The sequence below is a fragment of the Athene noctua genome, chromosome 11 (assembly GCF_965140245.1).
Source record: "Athene noctua chromosome 11, bAthNoc1.hap1.1, whole genome shotgun sequence".
Taxonomy (NCBI): Eukaryota; Metazoa; Chordata; class Aves; order Strigiformes; family Strigidae; genus Athene; species Athene noctua.
In genome coordinates, this window is record NC_134047.1 from 7,908,597 (window position 1) to 7,926,080 (window position 17,484).

General features: G+C 42.1%; 1 protein-coding gene across 1 annotated transcript; it reads left to right on the forward strand.

The window, feature by feature from the left end:
• The first annotated feature begins 944 nt into the window (after positions 1 to 944).
• Positions 945 to 16,944, forward strand: SH2D1A (SH2 domain containing 1A). The gene is made up of 4 exons (XM_074915368.1): positions 945 to 1,081; positions 13,381 to 13,444; positions 15,780 to 15,915; positions 16,276 to 16,944. The coding sequence occupies exons 1-4, from the start codon at positions 945 to 947 to the stop codon at positions 16,314 to 16,316; spliced, it is 378 nt and encodes a 125-aa protein (XP_074771469.1). The 3' UTR covers positions 16,317 to 16,944.
• Positions 16,945 to 17,484: the final 540 nt, after the last annotated feature.

The window sequence follows — 17,484 nt, forward strand, 5'->3', positions numbered from 1 at the left end:
TCAAGCACATGCGTACATACTGAGGAAATATCTGTGGCCACAGCAGGTGAGAGAAATCGTTTTTTCAGACATGTCTCTGGATTTTGGCTGGCTGCTTGCGAACCACACAAAGGCAGCAGCGACACAGCATCAGGAAGGATGTGAGGGGCCTCCTTGCCTGCATCGAGGCTGTTGCCTGCCTCCAAGCAGAAATAATGAGCACTCCTCACTTTAACAGTGATTAAATGCTACCAAAGCCTATGAAAACAACCACTCGTGAGGTAAATCAGCTGGGGGCCGGCATCTATGGGCACCAGACCAGCTGCCATGGAGCAGGAGCTGTGCTCGGCACCTGTGGCCTCAGACGAGTGGCCTGGTGGGGCAGTGACAGAGAGGCCAGCTTGCTTCTTCTAGTTTCTCACCCCTGGGGATTTAAAAACTAAAAGGTTAAAAAATAATCCCTGCTTTGCAAAGGGCCTTTGGTTTCCTGGTTCACCCTTCTTTGTCCCAACTTGTGTTATTGCCAGAGGAGACAAGTGCCTAACAGCAGCCACTGACATGGTGCCATCGTCCCGCACTCCCCGCCCTGACCCAGGGTGGCCATCAGTCTCATGGCCATTGTGCACTTCATCATGTCACGTCCCTAGCGAGCAGGGAGCCGCATGGCTGAGGGTGAACTGTGAAATAACACCTCTGTGTATAAGCTGTGATGCCGTGAGGATGTTACAGCCTGTGAAATAGGAAAACAAAAAGGGGCTAAGGGAAAAAAACACAAAAAAGATGTGCTCGTTCCTCACTCTTTCCTCAGTGGTGTCTCGCTCTGTGCAGTGGCTTCAGAGGTGTGAACACATCCTGTTTACATCTGCCACCGAGACAGAGATGCTGAGGGGAGCACAGGGCTGAGGAGCAGTTGGAGGCAGTGCCGTGCACAGGGAGAGCTGCCTGCCACAGGAGACGGCCCCAGCATGGACGCGCTGCCCATCTACCACGGGGGTATCACCCGTGAGGCTGGTGAGAAGCTGCTGCTGGCGGCGGGCACTGATGGCAGCTACCTGCTGCGGGACAGCGAGAGCATCCCTGGAGTCTACTGCCTCTGCGTGCTGTGAGTGTGGCCAGCCCCGCGCACCTGCCATCGCCTCTCTGGGTCGGGACAGCTGAGGGCAGCGAGGCTGGGAGATGGGTGTTGGGAAGGGCTGGTCAGGTAATAGTTGATTTCCAACCTTCACATCCACAGTGTGGGATGTTCCCACACAACAGTGACAAAATACATCCTAATATTACCCTTTGCAGATATGTGTGACACTGTTGGCTCCTTCACTTTTACTTAAGGCGGAGTGATGCATAAGGGGTGCGGGGTCCTTTGCAGAGTGAAGAGGAGCAGGCTTTGTCTTAGAGGCCACGCTTCCTATGGGCAAAAAACAAAAAGAGAAGGCAGGCCTGGAGCACATAGGAAGGAGGAACGAAACAACTTGACTTGAGATGGAGTGTGCTGCTTCTTTGTGCAGGATAATCCTCTTGCTTTCTGCCCGCTGTCTTCTGCTTCTCTAAGGTGCTCCTGGGTGTGCTTAGCAACATCCCCAGCATCCCCTGTCTTTGGGAAGGGTAGTGTGGATCGCTATTCATCCAGAACATGCCTTTGCTTTGGGACACTCTTGGTCAGGCTGCGCGTCCCACAAGCTGTTGGGCTTGGAGTACACTACCTGTACAGTACATGAAATACTGATGGGTAGCAAACTAATTGGTAATGTTTCATCAAATAGGGTGAAAGGGGAAAGATCTGATGGGATGGTCTGTCAGAAAGAGGGTAGAGAGTTTTCCCTGAGAGGGCTGGGGAACTTTATAGTCATAGGACTTCGTTTTAATGAGACAATTTAATTACCCTATTTTTGGCAAAAGCAGAAGTCTCAGAAGTCCTGAGAGAAAACGCTGTACAACGAAGTACCATTGCATTGAAAGAAGAAAGATGTGTCTATCAAGGCTAAACAGACACTTGTGCCTTACTTCAGTAGAAGAAGAAATACAAGAGAAAACCATTTTAGAGCCAGCAAGAAATTAGCTAACAGAAGGCACTTAGGTACCTGGCAAAAAAACAGAAGAGGAAGAAGAGTCCTAAGTCAGGTTTTTCCCAAATGTCTTGAATACATTTCCAACAATATGTAATGAAGCCCTGGGTGAGTATTATTATTCCCCTGTTGCAGACCAGTAAATGGAGGCATGCAAGAAGGTTATAGGCAATCCAGAAATATACAGCCTTCTTTTCAGGGAAGACCTTTGTGGCAGAAGATGTATTTTTTTTCTTCTCTTATAAAATCAGAAGGTGAACCAAGATAGGTGCTATTCCTAACAAATACCTTAAGAGCTACCTGAAAAATAGGAAATAAGAAGCATCTTGAGTTAAATGAAAATGGAATAGACATAGCAAGAGGTAAGGAGTGCTTTGATTCCTGTGATGAGAATAGGCAATAAATACAGGATCTCTTAAATAACCACTGGAGGAAATGGTGATATATCTCCTTAACACTCAGAAGGCATTCAATACAGGCAACACTAAGGCATTAGAGAAAGGGTCAGGCAGAATGTTACAATGCTGAATGAAACAGAGAATCCTAAAATTAGTCCACATTAGTCTAAACCAGGCTGTAGGTATGTAACAAGGTCTTTCATCTGCACACAATCAGTTGGGATTTTTTTGGTATATTAGCGATAATTTATGTCCTCTAGAAGAAATTTCATGAATGAAATAAAATAGATAAAATGATAATAGGAAGAACAGAAAGGATTGTTAACTATGAAGGTCTGCAATTTTTGGAGGAAAAGAAAAGAGACTTCAGTAAGAAACAGAACCCTACCTAATTGTTTCTAGAAATTATGGGCCACTCATGTCTTCATGTTATGCTGTATTCAAACATATATAATAAGCAAAGGAATAAAAGCAAAAAATATTACTCATGAATGTTATTCAGGATTCTGATAGAATATAAAGCAGCAATAATTTTTTCATAAGGGAAAATTTCAATAACATCTTTTATAAATCCAGGTAAAAAATTCAATGAAAAATATTATGATCCATATGATCTGATATAGACAGAAAGATGGCTGAAAAATTCTAGAGCTAAACCTTGGTTCCAATACTTCTTAATATTTCAATTCAGAGCACTATGTAAGAAATAGCAGATACAGTAAACAACATATCACACAATAACTTTAGAGACAGTTATCATAAAGATACCAGGAAATGGTCTCGCACTGAAGATAGCAATGACAATTTAAAGAAATGTGGACCATAAACTAGAGGAGCGCTTTGAAAGGCAAAATTTTACCAAAGCAGAGCACTTTAGTGGAGAAATTGGAGGAGGAAGTAGGGAAGTCATGAGAGATTCAGACATGTATTCGATGGAGGAACCTAAACCTGGCTTTGGCAAAATAAACCAATAGACCCAGTTCTCCCAAATTCCAGTCTGAACATTGTGCATGAGATGAAAACAGGTGGCAAGTATGTATGTGCATGAGAGCTTTGGTAAAAACTGAGGGAAACATGCAGTTGCTCTATTCACTGTTTAAGAAAAAGAATATAAAAGAAAGAGTAAGTACTTTTCTGCCTTTTTTTACTTCCTTCTAAATAAATAATGACAATTATTAGGAATAACAAAGTTATTCAGAAATTTACATTTTGGCTCAGAAGTGCTGAAGATCACTCTAGGACTACCTAGGTATATCAAGATTAGGTAAAACATGTAGTACTGGAAGTACTGAAGTGACCTTTGAAACATGAGAAACAAAGCTGGTCAGCCATTAGATATATTATTTATGCAATATAGGACATAAATTACCACTAATATATGCAATAAATATCAGAGCTAAGCAAAAAATTTTACATCTTTCCAATGACAACTTCTAACAGAAGTGAAACTTTCGTACTGCCAGTGAGGTTTCTATTGCTCTTAGAAAAGAAAAAAATAGAAAAATTGTCCAGTTTTCCAGACTCAAAACATGTTCAGTCTGTCTTCTTTCCCCTCTCCCTGCACTTTCCTGGAGAAGTAAAACAAAACAATCGTAAAACCCCCCAGCCCTCCAGACCCAAGCCTTATGGTTCTTTTTTTTTTTTTTTTTTTTACCATGGGGCAAAATGGAGTTGTCAAAATTAAAAGGCATAGTGCTGATGAAGAGAAAAGAAACATTTATCAAAAAAGTCATTAAACAAACATTGGGATGTTAATATTGTCATCAGCTTGACCTCACATATGTGGCTGCTCTGCACTTGCAGCTCTGGCTCCAGTAATTGCCAAGTCCTGTGATTGTCACTGCACTGCTTAGGCTCAAGCATTGCCTCCTTCTTCCAAGAAACTGCATAACTTTGTAATGCCACCACCACCACCCAGGTCCCTCTGGGCACCCCCAAAAAGCCCTGGGAGATTTTGGCAGTCTGAGCCTCCTAAGGCACATAATAAGGGCAGCAGTGTTCATGGTCAGGCTCATTCGTCTTTTGCTTTTCCATTTAAAAAGTGGAGCCCTGACCTTTAAAAAGGAGAAGAGTCAAAGACTTCATGAATCCCTCGTGACTGACACTGATTTTCCAGGTCAAGCATAAAAGAGACAGGTAGTAGCATAAAACCTGACCTACAGAAATGGGTAACTGCAGCAGGCAGGACCCTGTTGTTGGAGCATTTGGCCAGAAAACTCTTTCTGTCTTCATTTTTTCTCCTGAAGAATTGCTTTACCTTCCTTGAATGCTGCTTTCCACTGTCCGAAGTCATGTTTTGCATATGACGTGCCTGCAAGCCTTCAAAGAGAGAATGTTTTTTGGTGTGGCTGTGGCAAATCACAAAGAACTACTTTCGTAAATATTTTAAGACCACAATTAAACTATGCATGGAAGAGTAGAAAGGTTTTGATTTGCAACAGTGTCCCCTGGGGCTCTTACAAATAGAGGTGCTGCCTGCAGATTTTGGCAAAGTTTTTTAATATCAGATGCTCCCGAGATCTTCATTGCATGAATACAATTATTAAATTGAAAATATATACTTTAAGGATGTTGTTTATCACGTAGTTCATCTTGAGTAGCATCAAAACCTGATTGTTGGAGGGAGCTTTATGGTCTGTTTTTCTCTTTGCTTAATACCCCATTTGATATTTTTAGCACCCTCAGAAATCCTCTGTGCACATCGCTCCTGATAAATTCGATGGGGGACACAGGACACGATAATGGTGGTTAGTTTGAGAAGCAGCCTCTTAAACTGTGCCTGAAAAATGCATAAATAAATGCCCGAGAGTGCCAAAAACACCGGTTCCCTCTACAGATACATGAGCACACATGCAGAAACAAGCAGCTCATGCCTGAATTGGCAAAGATAAAGAATTTGTAGTTTGGGTCTCAAAATTCATATACATGAAAATACTTGGAATGTCAGTAGTTGTTTCAGACCTTTAAGTAAGGTAAATATGACATACTTGTCAAACTGTATGTTCAGATTATTTGTTTGAAACCAGCCATTCATGTACTGTGCTGCATTCAATTTGTGGAGAATAATCAAAAGCTGGAATAGGAAGCTGTTTAGAGCTCTTAAAGCAACAGGGATAGGCTGCAGTTCTATCAGATTTTACGTGTGCTATTTTTTTCTGTCACCATAACCACAGTGCACAAGTTCAGGCAACGTGCCGAAACTTTCTGATGCGGCAGATGTATCAGCTGTACAGCGTGGAAGTGTAATACAAGATCACGAGCCAGCTTCAGCTTAGCATTTCTTTTGTTTCCCATGTAATATTTTTGATAGAAATGGCAGAATAATTGCATTTATTATAACACTGCACATAATAATCATCATCTTAAAATGTAATTTGGAACAAAAGCTTCCCTCTGAGGAGGAGCCCCTCAATTCAAGGTTGCCGTTGTAAATATCATGCACTATTTTCAGCTTGAAAAAAGTCTTCTACAGCACAACAGTAAACTCTGCTGAGGTATTTCAGCTCCCTGATAATCAGAGTGAGCTTTGTCTTTGCTGAGAATAACTTGGCTGATGGTCTTCAGATATTCCAGCAGCTTTTCTTGGAAAGATTTTAGAAAGGCAGACAGCCTGAATGCTGGGTAACCGCTGCACTAATGAATCTGTAAATGATAGAATGGGTTCAATTGTTAGGTAACAGAACCTAGATTAGTGCTACCCTGCTTTTGTAGGCTTGAGTTTTGAGGATTTAGTTGAGCAGTGATTTCAGGTTCAGGGTTTTTTATGGTCAGAGCATGCCTACCTTTCTCCGAGATAAACAGGAAATCTGAAAATGAGCCACTGAATTATTCCCAAACTGAGAAATGTTTCATAAAAATATGAAACAGTAACATTTATAGGCCTATTGAAAGTGCTTTATCTATCACAGGTCTTGTGAGCTTTCCCTAAAAACATCAATGAAATTTCACCAGATAACCTTATTTCATGATTTTTGTCTTTGTGAGGTACTATTCTGGAAGACATAATAATTCACGAAGCTTAGTTACTGGCCCACCATAAAATAATTTATTTCTATTTAGCATCTCAGATTTGAAAAAATTCTCATTTTATTTCAAATCTCAAGAAATTCCTCTCTGAGGCATTGCTTTTGGCTGACATCACCATGTACCAGACCAACATAAACTCCGCTCAGAAAGACTACACACTAGTCCTTCGGGTAAATCAACGACATTTCTACTGATGGTTAGGAGTGTTCAAGTGGTGAAGATGCTGACAATCTTCCACAGAAATCTGTGCATAAATTCAGAGACATTTCAAAAGATTTGACTTGCTCTTTCAAGCTTCTGTTAATTGCAGAGAAGTAAATCAAGATAATGCATTTGCTTTATAACGACACAGCTTTATGGCAATCTAATACTAGTTACTGATTATGTATCACAAGTAAATTTTTGCCACAAGACGTGTTGGTAGGGGAATGACTGATAGTAGTGTAAACTCAGGTGAGTGTGTATAGAATGCTGCTGTGAGTTAAGCTATAGTAACTCTGTTGGGCTTTTCAGATGTTGTAAACACTGATTTAAACTACTTCATTCACTCTTGTTGACACAGAGCTTGCATCTTGCACATCATCTCAATGTGAATGCTATTTCTTCAGCCTGAGTTAGCTGATGGGTGGTAATTGCTAAGTTGCTGTACCTTGATTGTATGTCTGAGACATAAATAAGGCAGGAACCAGGCTGCTTGTCAACCAGAAAATGCAAATTCCAGGACAGAGTGAGGAGCTGTAAGCTTAAACAGGATTTTCTCCTACATTAAATAACAAGACTTTTTGGCCTTTCCATGATTAATAAACCAAGTAGAAATATAACAATTAAAAAGGGAAAAAAAGTTTAAGTGGATGGCTGGATTGACAGTTTCATTATTTTGGCAGCTGTCACTTCTGTCTCATGGGGGAAGCCATGCAGCTCAGGGGGTGGGGAGACCCCGATGAGCACACACGTGGGCCGTGCAGGCTCCCAGGCACCGCTGTGATTCCCCTGACCACACAAGTTTTGGCTCTGTGGTAACCATCGCCCACCTCTGCAGCCACTGTGGTGCCCATGCCATTGCTCACATTCCCAGTCCAGGGTTGCCCACTGGGATGCTGCCTGAGGCTGGTCCGTCTGGCCAGGCATTCAGGAGCTGCTCTGCAACCTGCATCTGGAGAATGCAGCAGGGGCTGCAACCTGACCCCTCATGCTCATTATGTTATCTGCTGTGTGCCATTCACCCCCCCACTCTGAACATTCTGAGTCTCCCATGAGCTCTCCTGTAGCACTCACCTCTACAGCATTAGTAGCACTCAGCCCCATAGCAGTTGTAGCACTCACCTCTATAGCATCATTAGTACTCACCCCCATAGTATTAAGTGATTTCTAAGCATTATCTCAGGTTGTGAGATGAAGAGTTTATTAACTCTGTTTCACACGAGAGGAACTGTGACACAGGAGGCTCAGGTCTGCAGTACCCTAAAGCTTTGGGTTCCCAGAGTGAGTCCCCCAGTTGTGGGAATGAATTTTCAGATTACCCAGTGTTACTCTGTACAGCCTGCTGACTTTGCTTACATCGCTGAGGGCTGTTTCCTTGTTTCATACATCTTCTTCTTCCAAACCACCCATGTTCTATTCCTGGCTTTTTCACCTCTCCAGAATTTTGTGCTGCTCCCAGTTCAAGCCCCCTCATGCTTGGCCTCCGTATATCTCCTTCCTTACTCATTGACGCTTACTCTCTCCCAGAGGTTCAATTTTCATTGCTGTTTCCTTGCCCAGCTTACATAGACATAGGTCCCCTTTTCTTTCCTTCCACATCCACCCCACCCAGTCCCAATCTTCCTTTCCAAGATGCCCAATCTAAATTACCTTCTGTTTTCCTCCCCACTAATCCAGGCCAGGCAACATCCATACATCGCTTGTGGCTTGAGAGCATGGACACTGGTTAGCTGAGTGCCCATGGTACAGCCAGCCCAGGCATGATGCAGCTACAACTGCTAACAACCTTTAGAAAGCACCTCTCTTGCAGCCGAGACAGCCACTACCATTTTCTCCAGGCGACTGCAAGAGATATAACTTCCTTCAAAAAAATTTTATATCTTACTCTAAAAACTGAGCAAAAAACCCAACAATTGGAAGGTGGTTTTTTTTTTTTTACTTGGTTAAAACACTGTTTTGCTTAACATGTCCCCTTTTCTGCTACTTCTGCGTTCTCCATCTCTAAATAAGGTTAAGGCAAACACTTAAGAAACAGAATTTCAGTCTGAAAGGCTGAAATGTGGCAAAGTTATAAGAAACTGAGTATGGGCTGTATATAATGCTCAGGACTGCTGTCTGTAGGCCACACCACCGCCTGGTTCTTAGACAAGTGAAATTCCAAGGTAAGGTCAGGATGCAAATATACCAGGTAAGAAGAGCCGACTGATATAGGGCAAAGACATCAGAAGAGAAAGCTGTGTAAAGAGAAAGAAATTGATGTCATTTATTGCTGACATGGCTGTCCTCCGTCTCTCTGTCTTTCTCCCTTTATATTTGCTCCATTTTGGACTCAGATATGAATACAAATTAGTTTAATAAAATTTCCCAACTGAGATACAAAACATTTGGAAATGATTTTAAAATATACCATGCAGCTGAAATGTCATGGTTAATTTTAATCTGTAGCATGCGGTTAATATCCTCTGGCTATTTCAATGGTGTAGAAGATTGTAATTATTCACCTGTTAAAGTAAATGTGGCTTTAACAAGTCTGATCACAGTTGAAAAGGAAGAGTGGAGGGGACAGGTAGACAGATGCTGTCTCAGTATGTCATCTGTGAATGATGCCTTTGTAGCTCTTTGGGAGGAATTATCTAGCTGTAAAGAAAAAAGCCTATAATACAAAGTGGACTGTTTCCTGTAATAGCAACTTTTTCTAGATTTTCCTTTGACAAACTTTTCCCAGCAATGGTATTGCCATAGAGACAGTGCTAGGGCAGTTCCCAGCTGGTATAACACATCCTTTGTTACAAAGATCAAAAAATAAGTGAGATGACATAAAAATATCATCAGTGGTGACCAAACCACTCTTTTGTAAGTGCTATCCAATATTGTCCTTACAGCAATGGCTGTTTTCTGCTTCAGCATTTTGGCATTTTTTGCCTTTGATCAAAAATTTATAGGGCCTCGTTCATCAAGCTGTTAATTCACAATTGCTCCTGTCCCTTGAGCTTCACTGGCATGAAAGAGGAGCTTTGCAATTATGAGAGGTTTGTGGCCATCCTTGGGCCAGGTGAAGGGACGGGGATCCCTTTGTTGGGTCTTTGCCTGGGTATCAATAGCTGGTCTTCCTCTAAGGTATGTTGGTACACCAGTGTCGTTGTAATAGTACTCTCTGAAATCCTTTTCTCAGTGACATGTGCCCATCTCCCGTTGCCCACTCCAGCAGAGGGAGGAGTTTAGGTCACTGAGAGGTGGACCTGGCCTGCATATTGCATAGTGGCTTCAAAGCATAAGCCATGTGAGAGGCCCCAAGTCACTAGCACCATGACCAGGCCACATGGTAGTTGGGTCTTGGCTTTAGCTATGTGGCTACGTCACATATAGGAACACTGTGTCACACCAGGAGCTTTTTTCTATCATTAATTGAGTCAAATGCAGAAAACTGAGTTGTTCCCTCATGGTGCCTGGGGAATTTCTTATCTCTTGAGACCTAAGCTGCAGTAAATACACTTTTCCACATGCTTTTGCCTGGTGTTACATGTTTTGCTCTTTGGAAAGTAATGTCCTGTACAGTCTCAATCTTAGTTTTTGTATTTAATTTTTGTTTTAATAAAAACACCTTGATCTTCCTTCAGTCAACACTGATCCTAGTTAATGTTCAGTAGTTTAAATTAAAAACCTTTCTCACAGGATGTTGTGCCCATGCATCAGTAAAGAGAACTTGGCTCATCAAAATCATGTCACTTACACATGGAAGGTAAAAAGCACTTTGAAGTGGTAATGAAGTAAATTCCTGCTGCTTAAAGGAAGGTTTTGATAAGATCATATTCATTGGGAGAGTACTTATCAGAAGAGCTGTAATTCATTTTGTGAAAACAGATCCCCATGGAAAGTAGTTAGATGGGCAGATCAAGCTCTTCACCTTCTTAACAAAATTCCTCCTTCCTTTGTGCATTTCTGTTGCAGGTGTGGTGGTCCTGGGCCATCTCCCACCTAGTCGGTGGCTGTGTTTATTGATGGCTTCAGAGCCAGCAACAAATGATAATGTTGTGATTTTCAGCTTAAGCACAGTGATCCCCTTCAGGTCTTTCAGTCTTTCTTCCTCTGGGAAAAAAAATATATTTGCCAGGTGAGTGGAGAGCTCTCACTTGTCCCTTACAAGGCTGTGATAGCAATGTCATAGTAGTCTTATTCTCCATGCTGTACTCAGAGCATCCATGTTCCTAAATTTTTGTTCCTTTAGCTCATGGGTTTTTAATATGAGCTATCCTTTGCTCTTTCTCAGGGCTTGGTTGAAATATTTTACAGTGGAATTTTTTGAAAAATACAGGATACGTGTCTATCTTATACCTCACCCTGCTTTGGTCCTTAATATTACTTTATCTGACCTTTATTTTTTAATTTGTCCAGCTTAGTAAACCCTTCTTGCAGAGTGCTGAAAGCCACTGGACATTTGAAAGTCAGGGCCACATCCCAGCCCATAAACCACTTTGAGTCATGCAATCTCTTAGGTAGAGAAAATGATAAAAGAAGCAAGAGATTGTAGCTTTCCAGGCAGCTGAGCCATTTGTGGAAAAATCAGATTTTAAAAGGGACTGAAGCAATCAGAAAGCTTTGGGATAACCAAGAACAACCATGGGTAATATCCACAGTGTATTAAAGACAGGAGACAAGAGAGTGTGTTTTAGATTTCTACATACTGAGTATGGTTTTTAGGCTTGAAAAAAAAAAATCGTTGTGGAGATGGTCAAATACTCACTTCAAAGAGAGAGGACAGAATGCCAGGACCTCTCTGGTGTTCACCAGTACACTGTGGCCTATACAATCCTAGTTACAATAACTGTACTGAAACACTGGCTGGCATGCTACGTGTAGATGCAGGAAAGCCCCTCATGATTTCTAAAAAGAAAAGATTAATGTGAACATCAGCTACTCATGAAAAGCTGACAATACAGGCACAGCTCTCAGAGGTTTTAAGAAAGGATGTGATGGTATAAGATTGTGTAAAGACTCTAATGGGCAACACTGGAATGGCTTAGAGGGATGGGCTTTTAAGCATCTGGGCTTGAGCTGTGGCCTCAAACACCAGTGACCCTGGTGCCATGTCATGGACAGGAGAACAGTGTTCTCCTTCCACATCCTTCCCTCCTCCTGCAGCCACAGCAGGTTGCTCACACCTCTTCCCAAGGCCCCTTTCTGCTCCTCTCCAAATCCCTGACGGACTGCAGCAGTTGAGCTTGCTGGGGGGAAGAAGTGGAGTAGCAGGGGCTGTTTTCTTCCTTAGGTTTCCATGAAGTGAGCACAGCTGGCCACTTTTCATGTCCACCTGGTGCCAGGTGGGAAGTCATGTCTCTGGGGAACACGCTCCCTTGGTTAACACTAGGAGGTGGATGAAGCTGTGGTGGGATCGTGGGGCCGTGTCAGGCATATTCCCATAGACGAGGAGGAGAGCAGTGTCTCAGTTGCTGCGCAGGGGGTTTGTCCCTGCAGCAGCCCTGACATGAGGGAACGGCTCTGCGTCTTCCACCTCTGTATTTAATCATGGTGGGAGTCAAGTGGTGGGGAGAAAGCTCACAAATCATGACAGCCATTTTTGCTCCCACTTTGTGGGATTGTAGCAGTGTGACAACTGTTAACAACTTCCTGCTTGGGTAAATTGTATCAGACACCATTCTGCAAAGGTTTCTGTAATGACTTTTTAACAAGAATTTATCCAGGAGCCATGACACGGAGCGTAAGTAATTGCAATCATACGCTTTCTGTGTCATTGATGGTTTCTGCTATTTTGTCATAACTACTATAACACCATGTATAATTGGAAAGAAATATAATATTTTTCTGCTTTCTTGAGAATAAGAATTGATACAGAAATAGGGAATGATCCCTAAAATCCTGCTGTGTATTCATGTAAATCCATGTAGTATGAAAGACAGTGTTTCTTATCTGACACCATCTAAACTAATGTTGTGCCCATGGAACTATTATCACTTGTCTCTGCTTCTGAGTTAAATTTCTGGATGTCGGTTTAATAATCTACCATGTAAATCATTCACTGTGTTGGGTTCATAAGAGAAGCAAGACTCTGGACACGAGTATGTCTTGTATTATCAGTATATGACTCATTCTCAAAAGACTCCGATTTAAAAAGAAGGAAGATTCCACTCTTATAAGTGTCTTTTACAAGTAATTGAAAATTAGGAATATATGGGCAAGGCAAAGAGTAATTTACCTTGCTTTTGTGGGTCTAGCTTTTCAAATAAATTATATGCATGCTATTGCTTCTGGGAACATCTGCATTTAAACCAATCACAATACAGTAATGCTATCTGCCAATAATATACCTTCTCTTTTTCCAGGGAAAGTATGTCTGGTTTGTGTCAGTCAAAGGAGGTCACTGAAAAAAAAATTCAAAAAACACCAAGGCAGGAATTAAAGCACTGTCACTTAACCTAGAATAACCGAGTATTGCTAAACTAAATCCGAGTCAGAGTAATTCCTCTCATTCAAAAAGAACCCAGTAGGTTGAACACTGCTTCCAAACTGTGTCTCTTTTTGTTTGTTTGTTTGTTTGTTTTTTTCTTAATCTACCTAGAGCCTTTATGGGTGAATTTATTTTTAAGGAAAGATTAGCAAATGAACTGCCTCCCACATACAGAGTGTACCTCTTGTGAAACCTGACAGTAGAAATGAGTAATAAATACCTGTTGATTTTTTTTTTTTTTTTTTCACAGACATCAGGGTTATGTTTATACCTACAGAGTGTCCAAGACAGAAACTGGGTCCTGGAGTGCTGAGGTGTGTACTTCTCCTTTCTCTTCTGAAAATTTCTACACCCTGTTTGATGTTCATATTGATTTAATGAAATATATTCAAATTATTCATGTTTCTGTATAGTCTGGTTTTTCATTGAAGGTAATCGATCTTGAGTGTGCCCATCACTAAGATGTCTTGGTGCCACTTCTGACAGTCTTGAACTCATAAATTAATTCCCTGTTACATTTCAACTGTTGCATAATGCAATAGTGCATTATTTTGCATCATTTTAAATGGCAAAAATATTGTGTTTTTATAATTTGACAAGTACAATCAGTTCCCTTCTATCCTGTGTACGATTAATGTCAGACTATTAAGGAAATTATTTTCAAATCTATGATGTTTTAAAGTTAATTTCTCTTCAGATTGATTCATCATTGTTGCAAAACATATAGGGTAACCAAAACTTGATACAAAAAATATTTTTACCTATCTGATAAGATACTGGTAATTCAAGTGTAGACTAACACCATTTGCAATACAGACAACTATTTGGGTTGATGGGATCTGTATTTCTTTTATGAAGGTCTTGTTCTTTGTATGTAGTCTGTAAATTAATTCATAATTAGCTTTCTGTTTACACATTACTGAACCCTGATTACAAATGTTAAGTAATTTCTAGACAGGCATAATTCCTTGGCCAATATTATAACAGAAGTGGTTGCTGTGCTCTGGAAGACAAGACTGATTCCTGGGGTTACTCAGCAGCAGATTGGGGAGTAAAAGTGACTCACATTACTGCAGAGTAAATAATTATCTGTGTCACCCTTGGGAATGGTACCCAGGAAGAATTTACTTTCATTCCTGTAAGGCACGGGGAGCACCCTGTAGGTTTGCACTGCAAAGGGGGTGTTGTGGGACAGGGTGGGGGTGGTAGCACACCTGGTGTGCCAGGGCGAGCACTGGTGTCTCAGTAAGGATGTCAGGACCCCCAGGGACATTCACCTGTGGCAGATAATTCCCTGGGTGAGGCTGAAGCCTGCTTTGGCCCCAGGTAATGTCAGCATCTGCAGTGAGGTTTTTCTGGTGTTATATAGGCCTGCCACAATTCCTCCCTCATGACCTCCACTGGCTTCCTACATATGGGTCTTGGGCTTTTCCTCGATGTATTTTAGGCAAATCTTATCTGTGTTTCACATGTAGGTGGCTTTAAGGCTCAGGACTCTCAATACATCCTCTGCAGGGAAAGGTGCTAGCTACAGCCCCATGATACCAACCCTTCCTTTAAACAAACAGAAACCTTTAAGTAAATGTTAATAAGACCACGCTGGCCTCAGCTGTTAGAAACAGCAGCCTAAATCCAACTTATCTCCACAAAATGTGCCTCCAAGGCCAAAGCAGGCTCCAGATGCATCTTTCCTCTTTCTGCTTCCTTCCCTGTAGTTGGTTAGTCGCTGAGCAAGCTCAGGTCATATCCATCTTTCAAGGAAGAGGCAGGGAAATTAAAAAAGTGATGGTAAAATCCCAAACACTGTGAAGCTTCCAGCTGGTGCTGGTGAGGCAGAATTTAGCCCTCTGGGACTGCTATGTGAGAGCAGCATCCCTTGGGTGGGATTATGCCAGCAGGACCTATATTTGTCCTCCCATGACTTTGATGGGGAGGAGTTATTACAAGAATGCCCTGAAGGATTTAATAGAAACATTGGATTTTTGATTAAAAGCAGACACAGTTTCATTTCACAGTGTTTGAAAAGGTGCTAACATAGAAAGATAGAGAAACTCCCACTTTTAATAAATAGGTGACATTTTGCTGCTGCCTTTGTACAAGAGAGAGACAGGAATACTCAATGAACACATAAGCCAGAAATGAATGCTCAAAGGCTGTGTCCATGCTAAATTTAGTGGTGTAAAGACTCCCCCCTCCCTGGTAAGTGTCACATAGCTCTCTAGATTGTCTTACTGGTATTTCCAGGCTGGAAGTATCTTACCTATAAACCCCAGGCTGGATTTATAGGTAAATCACTGGGTAAGAAACAGCAAAAGATCGCTTGGGAATTTGCCTAATAAGCATGGCAGGCTCTGGGTTTCTCTCGTAGTGATTAAAAAATCATCCCTCTTCCAGCTTTGTATCAGCACACTGCTGGAAACTGCTCTTAGGAGGATTTCATCGCAGGGAGGCCACAGTGCCCTGGGGAAAAGAGGAGAGCAGTACAGCCCATTGACTCATTTTAAATTGGCACATAAGGGGGTCCAAGTGAAGGGCTGGCCCCTTCCCTGGGGCTGTGTGTGCAATTCTGAGTGCCAGTGCCCCAAGCCCAGGACCACATGCCTTGGGCACCTAGCATCCCCTCTCACCTCTCACCCTTTGGCTTTGCAGACAGCGCCTGGAGTCCACCGGAGGCTCTTTCGGAAAGTACACAACCTCATTTCAGCCTTCCAGAAACCCGACCAAGGCATCGTAACGCCCCTGCAGCACCCAGTCGTCAACCATGCAAAAGCCAAACACCCCCCAGGTACTCGTGGGGGTGGAGGGAGCCTTGGCTGTGGCTGAGCAGAACCCTCCATGGCCGTGGGGACGGAGGGCTTAGATTTATTTGCATCTTCGACCTTAACTAGTCAGCAGGGTGGCATTGCCAAAAATATGCTCTAACTTTGCTTCTGTGTGATCAAAACGCTGGCACTCAGGTGCTCATTAGGGATAGGGCCTGTCACTGTGATGAGAAAATGGATTTTGAATACGTATCCCTGAGTGCTATACCAGCAGTGGCTACCTTCCCTCCCCAGCACCCTTTCTCGTGTAGGTCGGAATCTTCCGATCTGTCCATTTTCTTGGAGTTTTCGTCCTTTCATATCTTTTTGATTCTTTTTCTTAGGGAGAAATGAAGGCCATGATTTCCACCTGCAGCCATCATGAAGAGATTTCCCCAAGTGTGACATAACCATGTCTTCTAGTGTCTCCTCTAGTCCGTGCTCTAGAACAGAACGATTTATGATAGTTAATACAACTCCATGAGTTTTCTTGTAACATTTGCAGAAATGTGTATTTCACAGAAATTCTAGCTCAAAATTTTGAAGTTTTAAGTTTTAGAATATTTTGAATTTAGGGTGTTGGGTCTTTTTTTTTTTTTTTTGCTAAGAGAGGATAAAAAAATATCAACTACTAAATAGTGTAATGTCTTTTTTTCTCTTTGTATTCTCAAGTACAAAATATTATTCACTTTAAGATTAGTTCCTAATTAATAATTAGTTCCTATTTTTACATTACTTTGGATTCTGCTTTGCTTTGTTCTGGTTGGCATTTTTGCAGAACTGGGCAAGTCCCCTTTTACAGCCTTAGGAAAATAGTTTACATTAAAGTGTTTTTGCCTTGGGTGGGCTATGTGTCTGTCATTCATACAGTTCCTAAAGATATTCCAGAAGTGGCACCCTGAGGATCCCCAATAACTGATTTCCCATCACACCAGGCTCTCTGCCCTGTAACTCAGCAGAACGGGCCACCACTGCCTGGATGCACAAAAGTTGTAGTTTGCACAAACGATCAAAAGTTTAAGCAATGCACTAACTGAGAACACCCAGTGGAGAACATAATTCTTTCCTTTTAGATATTCTCTGTACTTGAAACAAACCACTCATGCATACAATTAAAAAAAACCCCATTATTTTTGAATGCCGGTTTCTCTGTTTTTCTTTACCTGCCCGTGTGTGTTTTCATGCTGCTGCTGGGCTCCTGGAGGAGAGGTTTGTATCTACAGGACTCGTCAGCTGTGCAGGGTTAGCATGCAGCTACCAAGGAACGCAGAGTATGTGCCTTTTACACACAGGTTTTCACAAGCATGATGATGCCGTCCTGCCTGAACTGGCAGGCAGGAGGAAACACTTTTGAAGAGACTTGAAGTCTTACAGCCCTTTTGTTTCAGGAGAAACTGTCTGTACTCCAGCCAAAGGGTGATAGACAGGGTCCATGCTCCCACCACATGGGATTGGGTGAGCTTTGGGAGGGACCCCAGCTGGGGCCCAGCCTTGTTTGTGTGTGCTTGGTCTGCAGGGGGATGCATCTGGTCGGTTAGTGCCACAGTCAGTCA

Excerpts from the sequence above, each read along its gene's own strand:
- SH2D1A (XM_074915368.1), top strand. The coding sequence starts at position 945 with ATGGACGCGCTGCCCATCTACCACGGGGGTATCACCCGTGAGGCTGGT. Across the intron at positions 1,082-13,380 it reads GTCTACTGCCTCTGCGTGCT|ACATCAGGGTTATGTTTATA; the intron begins GTGAGTGTGGCC and ends TTTTTTTCACAG. Across the intron at positions 15,916-16,275 it reads AAAAGCCAAACACCCCCCAG|GGAGAAATGAAGGCCATGAT; the intron begins GTACTCGTGGGG and ends TCTTTTTCTTAG.